The sequence below is a fragment of the Mus caroli genome, unplaced genomic scaffold (assembly GCF_978045245.1).
Source record: "Mus caroli unplaced genomic scaffold, Mus_caroli_1 scaffold_7, whole genome shotgun sequence".
Taxonomy (NCBI): domain Eukaryota; kingdom Metazoa; phylum Chordata; class Mammalia; order Rodentia; family Muridae; genus Mus; species Mus caroli.
In genome coordinates this window covers 799459-811753 of record NW_028227262.1, presented here as the reverse complement: position 1 = coordinate 811753, position 12295 = coordinate 799459, and the positions used below count along the sequence as shown (strand labels likewise).

The 12295-nt window shown below is 39.5% G+C and overlaps 1 protein-coding gene across 3 annotated transcripts in view; it reads right to left on the bottom strand.

Moving 5' to 3' along the window:
* The window catches only part of Ipo8 (importin 8), a 62157-nt gene that overhangs the window by 20400 nt on the left and 29462 nt on the right, over positions 1 to 12295 (bottom strand). For all 3 annotated transcript variants that reach the window (XM_021164775.3, XM_021164776.3, XM_029478481.2), the window contains exons 11-17: positions 10880 to 10956; positions 10454 to 10570; positions 9140 to 9229; positions 8677 to 8842; positions 7584 to 7744; positions 5640 to 5765; positions 291 to 357 (exon numbers count right to left, since the gene is read on the bottom strand). In XM_021164775.3, coding sequence (XP_021020434.1) covers positions 291 to 357; positions 5640 to 5765; positions 7584 to 7744; positions 8677 to 8842; positions 9140 to 9229; positions 10454 to 10570; positions 10880 to 10956 — 804 coding nt within the window. The remainder of the gene's footprint in view (positions 1 to 290; positions 358 to 5639; positions 5766 to 7583; positions 7745 to 8676; positions 8843 to 9139; positions 9230 to 10453; positions 10571 to 10879; positions 10957 to 12295) is intronic.

The following is a 12295-nucleotide window of genomic DNA, read 5'->3' as shown; positions in this document are numbered from 1 at the left end:
ACTATGGCCTATAACCCCAGTTCATCTCGTAAAATGTAAATATTGCATTCTCCAGCCTTTAAATTTTCTAAAACCAGAAATTCTTCACTGCACACATTAAGAGTTAACTGCTGAATTAAAATATACCTATTATCAGAAAGCTGAGCTTTAAGTTTAAAGAAAGCGAGTTCCCCTTTCTCAAAACTGTCTCCCTCACTAAGTTTAAAAGGATAAAGGTTACACTTTCAGTTCATCAAATTGGAAAAAAAAAAAAAATCTCAGTTTACCTTCTCTCCAACCTCTGAACTTACCAATAACGTGCTTCTGTAAAACAAGATCAATGATTCGTAGGCAGATGTTCTCCAACTGCTGTATAATCTAAAGATAAATTTTAAAGAGTCTGAAATTCATTGTGAACTCACTCTGAAGTTAACAGGTAAATTAGTGTCATCCCAACTAAATAAGCACAATATATTTTTTGAGAGTGGAAGTTGTAATCTTCATGGGAAAAGTAAATATAAAAATACTGGGAAGTTCTGAAATTTGACAAGAGATAGCGATGCAAGTTAAACCAATGGAAAATCAGAATTAGATACCTCCATACCTCACATTCTATACCAAATAAATTCCTTAGATTTAGAAATCCAAAGATTTCTATGTAAAAAAAACATAACATAAAAAAATACCAGAAAAAGTACAAGAATCCTTGTACAACCATAAGGAGTTAAAGAAAGTCACAACCAAAACAAGAACTTAAGACACTGAAGCACCTGACTGTAAAAATTATCAAGTATTCCTGCACAAGAACATGAGCAGATCAAGACAAATGACAAATGGACTGAAATACTGTCAAGTGGCATTACAAATGCTAGATTCCCCTTATACATGAAATCTAACAGAAAAACAGGTAAAGCCTATAAAAAACAAACAAGCCTCCAGCTCATGAAGAGAGATTACAGACTGAATACGACAGCTAAGGCTGTGTCAGAAGTGTTGGGTAGGAAAGACAAGTGTTCTGATCTTGGAAGTACACACTCGTATGTAATCTCAGCCAACATCCCCTCAAGGAATTGGCTCATAGACACTTCCCACTCCTGTGACAAGGCTTATAAAAGGCCATTCAATGTAATAGTATCGTGACACTAACGAACAAATATTCATTTAACAGGGAATGTCAGTATCTACTCACTAGGGATTGGCCATGTAAATGTGATACACATACAAGAGAATTCTATTAAAACCATAGGCTTTGGAAAGGGGCTAGAGTACACAGGCTGAGGTAGAGGAGGGGTAACTGAAGGGGGTGTCTCCATCTATGAGGAAGCCAATACCCACGCTGAATGAAGACATTCCAGTGAACCTGCTTTGGGTTCACCCACAACCTAAGTAAGCTCAATAAACTCAATCATTCTCCAGGGTAACTGTGGTAGACTCAAACTCTGGTTAGTCACTGAGACCTTAGATGGAAGAAAGCAAATATTGTTCACACTCCGCCAGGGAAGAGATTTCAGCAAAATATATTATCATCTTCATGAAAGGCAAATACGTGAACTCACCTTTTGCTAGCTTGGCAATAGAAAGATCTCAGAGAGATTACAAAAGAAAACTATAATTTCTGAGAAGAGATTTTATGACTGGAGTAACTGAGTAAGGTTCAGAGTTTAACTAAATATCTTCTCAGAACTTTTCGATTATTAAATACTCAACATATGCATATACCCATGCCCAGTGTCACTGTATAGTCCTGGCTGACCTGGAACTCACTACATAGTAGATATACTACAGTATAGCAGGTTGGCCTCAAATCATAGAAATTCACCTTCCTGACTTGTCTTCTGAATGGCTGTGATTAAAAGCATGCACCACCATGACCAGCTGCTCTATCAGACTTTTTTTTTTCCTAAGACAGGGTCTCACTGTGTGGCTCTGGCTGAAATCACTCTGTAGATCAGGTTTGCCTTGAACTCACAGAGATCTACCTGCCTCTGGCTTCAAAATGCTGGGATTAAAACTATATGCCACTATGCTTGGTTATTGTATCAATTATATTTTAAATGAATAAAAGTTAAAAATCAAAAGAAAGTTGAAAATCACTGGTGAGATATACTTTTGTGTAAATGTACAATTCAATCTTAGAGCATATTCTAATATTCAATTTTAATTTTACTTGTGGACTTTTTTCAGTGTTTGTTCTGTTTTGTTTTTAGATTTATTTATTTATTTATTTATTTATTATGTATACACTATTCTGCCTGCATATACACCTACAGGCCAGAAGAGGACACCAGATCTCATTATAGATGGCTATGAGCAACCATGTGATCACTGGGAATTGAACTCAGGACCTCTGGAAGAACAGCCAGTCTCTCAACCGCTGAGCCATCTCTCCAGCCCATTTATAATATTATAATTTTTAGGGTACAGTTTGATAACTTGCTATATGCTAAACTGCTATTTTGAAGTTCAAATAATTAAAAATCTAGAATCTTCCAATATCCTTAAAATAGCAGATAAAAATAAACCTACTTGGGTACCATTTTAGAGTTCCAAGTTTTGTCCTTTCTAAGTAACCACAGGTGTGTTTTTATTTGAAAGAAGTATGACTTCCAGAATTTACTTTTACTAAGAGGAAGTTCAAAGTTAAGGAATAAGCAGGAGAGATGTCTGAGCAGAGAGTAGTATATTAGAGCCCAGTTCTGTTCACAGGACAGATGTGTTGAGGTTTGGTCTTGCTGTAAGTGTGGGGAAGGGGTGTTGGGGGGAAGACCTGGAGTCCATACACACATAGAACCAAGTGATGCTATGTGACCTCAAGTTATTCCTGACTGGTAAATAAAGATGCCAACAGTCAATAGCTGGGCAGAAGAGACATAGATGTGGTTTAGGATTCCTGGGCTTTGGGAGGTTGGGTGGACCATGACAGGGAGAAGAAGGTGAAGGAGGAGGAGGAAGATGTCATGGGTTAGGAGTCAATAGAACATGGCCCTAAGGACTAGCCAATTGGAGTTAAGAGCAGCCCAGATGAAACACTGTAAATAATAACTTGAGGTTATTGATAGCAAACTAGATTCTAATAGCAAGGAGGGTAGATATCTGCCCAGATCTTGTGCTGTTTAAGGCTTATTATAAATATAAAGGTTTTGTATGTGTCTTTTATCCAGAAACTGAATGATCAAAGGTGATGTATAAACCCTGGGTCAGGATTAAAAATTTCAACAACATAGACGCTGGGCAGTGCACAACTTCCTGTAGTAACTGCAGCCCCTGAGTATAATGCACCTTCCAAGAGCATGCACACACACACACACACACACACACGTACCTATAACTAAAATACACATATATGTATGTAACAACTAATGAAAAAAGAGGCCATGAATTTGAAAAAGGGCAAAAGGAGTAGGAGGGTTTGCAGGGAGGAGAAGGAAGAGAGAAATGGTGTGCTTATATGATAATCTCAAAAAAGAAATACTTTTTAAAATTTTGTTTTGTTTTGTTTTGTTTGTTTTGTTTTTTGTTTTTCGAGACAGGGTTTCTCTTTATAGCTCTGGCTATCCTGGAGCTCACTTTGTAGACCAGGCTGGCCTCGAACTCAGAAATCCGCCTGCCTCTGCCTCCCGAGTGCTGGGATTAAAGGCGTGCGCCACCACGCCCGGCTCTTAAAATTATTTTTAATCTGTGAAAAGAACAGGTGATCAGCAAATTACTGCTGGTTTTGCTTCTAATTATGCAGAAGGCTTTACATTTTCATCTGTAGGTATGAAGCCAGATGTGATTTGCTAAGTATGCCTCAACCTTAACTCATGCCTCCTTTGCTAAGTATGGTAACTTTGAAGGTTGAACACTACATGAAGTTTTTAAAAAATTAATAACAAATTCAAAATTGCAAGATGCTTTCATTTTCAAATTTATGCAGTTTTCTCTCTTCACAATACCCAGAAGGTTCAAAACTACATGAAGTTTAAAAAAGAATATCAAATTCAAAAATGCAAAATGCTTTCATTTTCAAAATTATGCAATTTTCTCTCTTCACAATACCCATACTTGGGAAAACTGAATTCAATGATTTCTAAGGTATTGTGAAATTAAAAATAAAGGTGAAAGTATTATTGGCTTAAGTATAGCTACTCTAAGTCACTTTGGTCTAACTCACTGGTTACTAAAGACCAGAGTTTCAACATGAAAACACAAAAATAAAATATTGAATATGAAAATTAAAGATCCACTTAAAGGTCTTAGGTACAGGAAGGACCGGCAGAGTAACACTGCACTACTTCAGCAAGCCCCATGGGTGCCTGACAAACACAGATGAATCTGCAGTCACATGGCTAACAGCAGTGTAACTGATACCTGCTTCCCAAACCCTCACTTAACTGAGCAAATCTGTCACTACTAAACATAGGAGTCTGTGCTCACAGGCACAATAAGCACATGGCTAATTTTCTTTAAGGAAAGGCCATGTTCCACGTGGGAAGGAGAACTCTGGGTTTTCATCAGGAAAGCTAACATGTGACAAGAATGGCCCAATGCAAATTTAGCCAGACCATTTGTGACCAGGTACAATAGCCTTCAGCCTCCTGACCCTCACTTCTGCCTTTGCAAAGAGACTTTACTACCTATTAACATCCTTGAACCAGCTAAGTACTGAATACAGCATCTAAACTCTTGTTCCTGAGCCTCAGCAGTTGACTCCTGGCCAGAGTTTACTCCTAGCCTTACCTCTTAGTAAGAAGGCCAATCACCTCATCAAGGCCAGCCCTGGTTACAGAGCAAATCTGGGGCCAACCTGGGTGTCTGAAGACCTTGTCTCAAAAATTTAATTCTATTTTACCTTAGTGTTCCTCTGAGAGTTGGATGTCTTCAAGTTTTTGCTTACTCCTCTCCAGTCTTACTGCACCTCTTACATTACAACTATGTTCCTTTACTAATACTGGCCACTGTAACTGAAAGCTCCATCCTTCTCCACTAAGATTAGACTGTGGGTCCTAGAAGTCAAGACCCTTGTTCTATTCAAAAAGCAATTCACAGAAACCTAGCCTGGCACACAGTAGATATGATGACCTGAACTCAGATTAGTGCAAAGGCTAATACTCTTGACTTTCAATAAATGTGCAATTTCCTAGCTCAATTATCTTAATACATTACTTTAAAATTTGAGAGCAACTTATTTGCTTGTGTGTTTGGAAAAAGGCTTTCACTACCTAGCCCAGGCTGGCCAGGGACTTGTAGTCTTCCTGCGTAAATGCTGAAACGAGGACAATTTTTAAAACTTACCAATATAATGAAAAATAAATCTTTAATACCAAGACTGGAATGGTGAGACGGGTCAGCAGGTAGGATCACTGCTCATAGTGCTGGAGAAATAGTTCAGTGGTTAAGAGTGCTTGCAGCTTTTTCAGAGGACCTGGGTTCATATCCCAGCACCCATGTTAAGCAGCCCACAACTGCCTATAACTCTAGTTCCAGGAGATCTGATGTCCTCTTCTGAGGAAAGCCCATACGTATATGCACACACGTTTGATATACACACACAAATACGTAAATGTGGCATGTACACACACATACAAATAATAAATTAAAAAGACAAGAATTCATAACCATTGGTCACATAAATTTCAGTTAATATAACCATTCTAATAAAACACAAGGTGCCCACCCACCTCTGGATGATCTTCCACAACTGTTAAGATAGTGTCGATGGTGTGTAAAATCCCCATGGCCATGACAGTTTTGTCTTCAATTTCTTCATACTCATCACTCTGAAGAACTTTACCAAATATCTCGGCCTGTGAACATTACATCATAATACATGTAATAATATTATATACATTATATTATATTTGCTACCATGCCAAAGGAGTAGGCACTGTACACCCAAATGCTAGCATTTCTCAGACACTAAGTTCTGCACTTTGTTGATCGAATCACCTTTTTTCTTGCAATGACGGATCCCGGCATGCTTTAAGTATAACCACCCTTTTGTATCCATTGTAGTCACATACATGAAACACTTATTAAGTAATTTAACCAATAGCTAATATTTATTTAACTGTTAATTATCTTTAGGCGAATAAAACTGAAATCTAGAAACACTGAAAACAAGTGTTTCTAAAAAGAAAAATGTGACAGAATATTTAGAAAATGAAAGCAAAGATCACTCAGAAAATTATAAAAAACAAAAACCTAGACACAGACAAAAATAGAAGAAAGGGTATACAGGCAGGATTCAGTTCCAGTCTGATATCTACATCAGGAAGTACAAAAGGTGGGTTACATTAAAAAAAAAAAAAGAAAGAAAATACCAAAGAGGCAACAACAGCAATAAACTATTCTCCTGGGCTGGCAAGATGGCACTGTGGTAAAAGCACTTGCCACATAAGCTTGGCAACAGGAGTTCAATCCCCAGAACACACATAAGTTTGGATGAAGAAAACTAACCCCATAGAGTTGTTTTCTCTCTCTCTCTCTCTCTCTCTCTCTCTCTCTCTCTCTCTCTCTCTCTCTCTCTCTCTCTCACACACACACACACACACACACACACACACACACACACATACGCCCTATGTATAGAAGGAAAATGAGATTCCAATTCCAAGTGCTCATGTTAAGAGTGTCATTATGGCTGGGTGTGGTGGCACACGCCTTTAGTCCCAGCACAAGGGAGGCAGAGGCAGGTGGATTTCTGAGTTTGAGGCCAGCCTGGTCTACAAAGTGAGTTCCAGGACAGCCAGGGCTATACAGAGAAACCCTGCCTCGAAAACAAACAAAAAACAAACCAAAACAAAACAAAACAAAAAGAGTGTCATTATGGCATTTCAGGATTTACAGATAAAAGGAACTATCCTGAATGGGGTTAATTTAAGGCTAATCAGTCCAGCCTTAGGAATATCTGAATGATCAAATACTGTCATATTAATATTTTGTTTACAAATAAAACTCAACTCCAAATTCTGGAGTTTAACTTATTGGGAGGGGAGGTTGTTGGTTGTTTGAACTCCTGGGAGCTTTTCTTTTTTTTAATGTGTATATGTGTTTTGCCTCCAAATATATCTGTGCACCACACACATGGCTGATGCTCACGGGGGTCAGAAGGTACCAGAGCCCCTGGAACTGGAATTACAGACAGTTGTGAGCTGCTGAGTAGGTGCTAGGAATTGAACCCTGATCCTCTGGAAGAGTAGCAAGAGCTCTTAACCACTGAACCATTATCTCCAGCCCTCATTAAGGGCTCTTTACCAAACTAATATACACTTAGCTCATTCTTACTCCTGCTATGTAGCTATTTCTTCCTGAAGGGAGTGAAAGGAAGAGGAACACTTATAAGACTTCAGAAGTAAACAAAAATTACAAGGCTCTTAGAAGGGAATTCAGCAAGTTCATAAGATTCACAAGGCTCCTCTCCAAATTATAAAGACAACAAGTGCAGGGGGAGAGTGAGTTGCTTCAACATTATGCAGGGAGCTCCAGGGATGCAGCTTTCATGGTCGGTTACCCATGTTGGAATGAGTTTTTCAGTGATGTGGCACCCTTGAGTCAGCCATTCTGTACATAGCAGGTTTCTGTAAGGAATCACATCTCTCCAGCAGAAGCCAGCCATCACTTACCAAGTGCTGGGTTGTGTCGACAGCGATGGAGGCCACATCCTGACTGTACTCACATATGAGCTTCTGGATGACATTGGTAACATCGTCATTCTCCGTCTCTCTGACGATATGCAGCAGCTCCTGCATGATGAATCTCACGTACGGTTTCATGTGCTCCTTGGCTAATGCAGTCAGATAGATGAAATCAGCAAGAGCTCATCACTCAGACATGGTAACACCAAGATAAGGCTCTAGACGTTGCTGTGCTGTGGTGAGCAAGCTACAAAGCCATATTAAATAACCTTCTGGAGTCATACAGCATCAGGCTGTGATGTTCTGCCTAAGGAATAATTCTCCCAACTCGAAGGCCAAAAGTTCTACATCCTATGAGACACTCTAATTGCACAAATGCTGTGTCATGAGCCTGACTGTGGATCCAGATGACAAGTTGAAAACCCTTGCCCACAGAGACTATGGTCCACAGTGAAGAGAACCATCACTGCCCTGCCCAATCTTTACCTACCCTCCTCAGAAGATCTTTACACCTCATCCAATCTTCCTGCTAAAACAGGACATAGCATAAAGCTAAACTTACCTGCAAAGGTTATTTGGACCTTGAATAGAACATCTTTGTGAACAATCCAACAAACTGTGTCACTGCACACTGGAAATATTACCTGCTACTTTCTGAACTAGTAGCACCATGGAACCCTAGAGTTGAATCTTGGTGCTATCCAATCTAACTTCTTAAACTGAGACAGGAGGAAATGAAGGCCTAACAGGTTTAGAACCTTGCCAGTCTTTAAGCTGCAGAGAGAAGCTGGATGCCCTGCCCACTTTCATGTGGTCAGTCAGAGAGCACCAAAGCTGGTCCAGGTACCTTACTGCCCAGCTTACTCTACTACCCAGCAGTTAGTGTTTCTGACTAAATTTTTCTGGAAACCACAATCCACAGAACTAAAATGGGCAGAATAAATGCCTATAAAATTCAGAAGTGGAGCAAGGAATCTAAACTTAGGATCCTCTGGCTTAGAAATCTGCTTCTTTAAAGAAGGAAGTGAGTGAGATTATTTAAGGCTACTTATTTAAAAAGAAAAGATACATGTGGCATCACCTTGTGCCTGGTTGGAGATCAGCGACTGCAGTGCGAGGGCTGCTTCCACCTTGACAGGCATCTCCTCGTCTTCAATCAGGCTCTTCTTGGCTAATTCTACTGCATTTCTGAGGTTGAGCTCATTGTGAAACTTCAAAGAACTAAATGCATGCAGCACCCAGCAGGACTGCAAGGAAAGAAGGGGTACTAACTGGGGTGGCAGTGCTCTGAGGCAGTGTCGGGGCAGCCACTGGATGGCATGCATCACTGTGTCAGGGGCAGCCACTGGATGGCATGCATCACTGTGTCAGGAGGCAGCCACCAAGATGACCACTCTGTGAGTGTCAAGGGGCAGTCACTGGCATGACAGCACTCTGTGACAGTGTTCCACATGAAAAGCCTTTCACCAAATCATCACATTCACTTAAAAACTACCCTACAGGTAGAGATCTTAAGATTCATAACAGATATAAGGAAAACTTACTCTAGCTCGAAGATATCCCAGGTTAGACAATAATAATGGAAATACATGATTCTGCAGGAACAGCTCAATTTGGTCCTTGAATAAACTCTTCTGTTAGGAACAGAAATTCAATTTTAGTGTGCCAATAACTATATCATAATTTCCAAAAAGTATGCTTATGATGACTTGTAAAATTGTTTGATATATACTCTGCATCTTTAAAACAAGTCAGAAATCGCATCTTAGATCAATCTTATATTATTAACTGATGTTTGTAGACAGAAGAAATTATACTAAAATCATTTCAGATTTTTCTTACAGAGCTACAGTTTCACGATGACAAACTTGCAAAAGTAAATTTTCTTTTTGTTAAGAAAGTAGATGACAGAGCTGGTGAGATGGCTCAGCAAATGAAGATGCCTGCCATCAAACCTGATCATCTGATTTGATCCCTAGGACCCACATGGAGACAGGAGAGAACTGACTCCCAACTCCCACATGTCCTCTGACCTCCATACCTGTGTTGTGGGACACACACACACAAAGGGACATACACACACACTTAAAGGTAAGTAAATAAAACATAAAAAAAATTTTTTAATCCCAAAGAATAATAAATATATTTTTAAAAATAGATAACAAAAGAAAGGATATTTATAGGAAGGTGACTAGAATTAGTCACCAATAATTTTCATTCTTTTATTGGCTTGCGCTTCAGAGCTTTATTAACTTAAATTTTGATAATCTAAGCTGGAAAAATGGCTCAGTTCAAACAAACTGAGAAAATGGCCATCTGCTACACAATGTGAAGACATGAACTGAGATTTCCAAATGGGTCAAAAGCAATGGTACATCAAACCTAAGCATGTGGGTAGTAGAGCATACAGCATCAGGTAGGTCCCCAAACCTCAATGGCCAGCCAGTCTTGCAACTGGTAAGTTCCAAGCCAATGAGATACCTGTCTAAAAATAATTAAATACCAGCTAAAGAGATAACTCAGCAGTTAAGCGCTCCCGCTGCTCTTCCAGAAGACGTAGGTTCAAGTCCCAGTACCCACATCGCATCTCATAACCTTCTGTAACTCCAGCTTCAGGGAATCTGACACCTTTTTCTGGCTTCCTGAGGCACCAGGCATGCATATGGTATTCAGACACACAAACAAATACCCATAGACATAAAGTAAGAGAAATAATAAAAATAAATAAAATGGGGAGCCATAAAGGAAAACACCTGACTCCAAACACATGTATATATACATAAACATACACACACTATCACATATACACTACACAAATACCCTCCACCACATGAAAAAAAGAAACTGATAGTCTTAACCTTCAACAAAATCTCAGCCAGGGAACCAATCACATGCAGGGCTCCATCTTTCTTCCTAGGGTCAAAGTTCGGGTCTGTTAGTATCTGATAACAGAACGCCATCATTTTTGGCAATACCTAAAGAAAGAGAAGAATCTATTTCAATCTGTGTGAATCTCCATCTTGTCACTACCGAGCTAAGTATGAGCATTTTCGAATTTAATTGTCAAAATTAAAACTAGTTTATTGCATTTTACTCATCAACTATAAGCTCAAGAAGAAGGTATCAAGGATGCTTCAACCTTTTACTTGAACAACCACAAAAACTATTTAAAGTGACAGGTTATAAGTAATAATGATATATATTTTCAAGTATTAGGACATATTAGGATGTCAAATCAATATGAACTACCTCTCAGTTTTAAACTACAAAGAACAACTGTATACCTCTTTTCTTTTCTTTGCAGCTGTATACAAGAGGGTCTGGGCCGCTGTGGTAGGAGAAGCATAATCTTCGAAAATATCTAAAATGTCAGAATAAATCTTGGTAAAAACACAACTCTTCATTATACAGATTTTAAACCTGGCCAGTGGTTTACAGACTAAAGCCCCAAGACTTTCGTACATAATTTATGAGTTAGCATGTTTAGTTAGCTTGTGCTACTTTTCAAGAGAAAGACGAAAGAAAACTAGTATATCCCAGGATTCTATTTCTCTGAACACAGGTAAAGTGCTTCACTTCTATATTAAAATACAACAAAAACTTACTCAGAGTACCCTATGTGCCAGGCTCTAGGCTCTAGGGATGCAAAGATCGAATATGGAAGCTTCCAAGGCAGAGACAGAGACGACCCAAATGTACTACAGCAGGCAGGCTGAGAGCACAGATGTGGAAGGGTTAGGAAACAGTGACTAACACAGAGAAAACCCTGCTGGCCCATTCTCTGTTAAGTAACAAGAATGAAGTGACCAGTAAGTGAGGAAGAAAGTCATCCATGGGACTCTAAAGACAAAACTTCAAGCAGAGGAAACGGCAAGGATGAGTTCTAAGGAGTACCTGGCACTTAACAGCACTCAGTGGATGATGTATCAAATGCTGAAGCACTTACATACTACTTAACACCATAAACACTTCCACAGTTTCACAACAAGCTGTTTCATTAAGAATCTGAAAACGAGCTGGAGAGATGGCTCAGCGGGTAAGAGCACTAACTGCTCTTCTAGAGGTCCTGAGTTCAAATCCCAGCAACCACATGGTGGCTCACAACTACCCATAATGAGATCTTATGACCTCTTCTGGTGCATCTGGAGCGAGCAGGGACTGAGTGAGTGGGGCTGACCAGAGTGAGTGGGGTTGACTGAAGCAAGCAGAGGTACTAAAATTCTATTCCCAACAACCACATGAAGGCTCACAACCATCTGTACAGCTGCAGTGTACTCACATACAATAAATAAATACATCTTTAAAAAAAAAAAAAAAGAATCTGAAAACTTGCCAGTGGCGGTGATGGCGGTGCACACCTTTAATTCCAGTATACTCAAGGAGCAGAGGCGGGTGGATCTCTGAGTTTGAAGCCAGCCAGGTCTACAAAGTGAGTTCTAGGACAGTCAGGGCTACACAGAGAAACCTTGTCTCCCAAAGCATGTATACAAACAAGCACATGCATGCACGCACACGATTACTCCATGCTTACCACGATTACTACAACCTTATACACTAGGACTCCAGTTCCTTACTCAGTTTCACAATACTGTTATCTTATTCTGCTCACCGCTAAAACCACTGGATCTTAGAGAGCACTCACCTTCAGGCTTCCACAACATCAAAGTCAAAGGTCAGGTCAGGTTTTACCAAATCTAAAA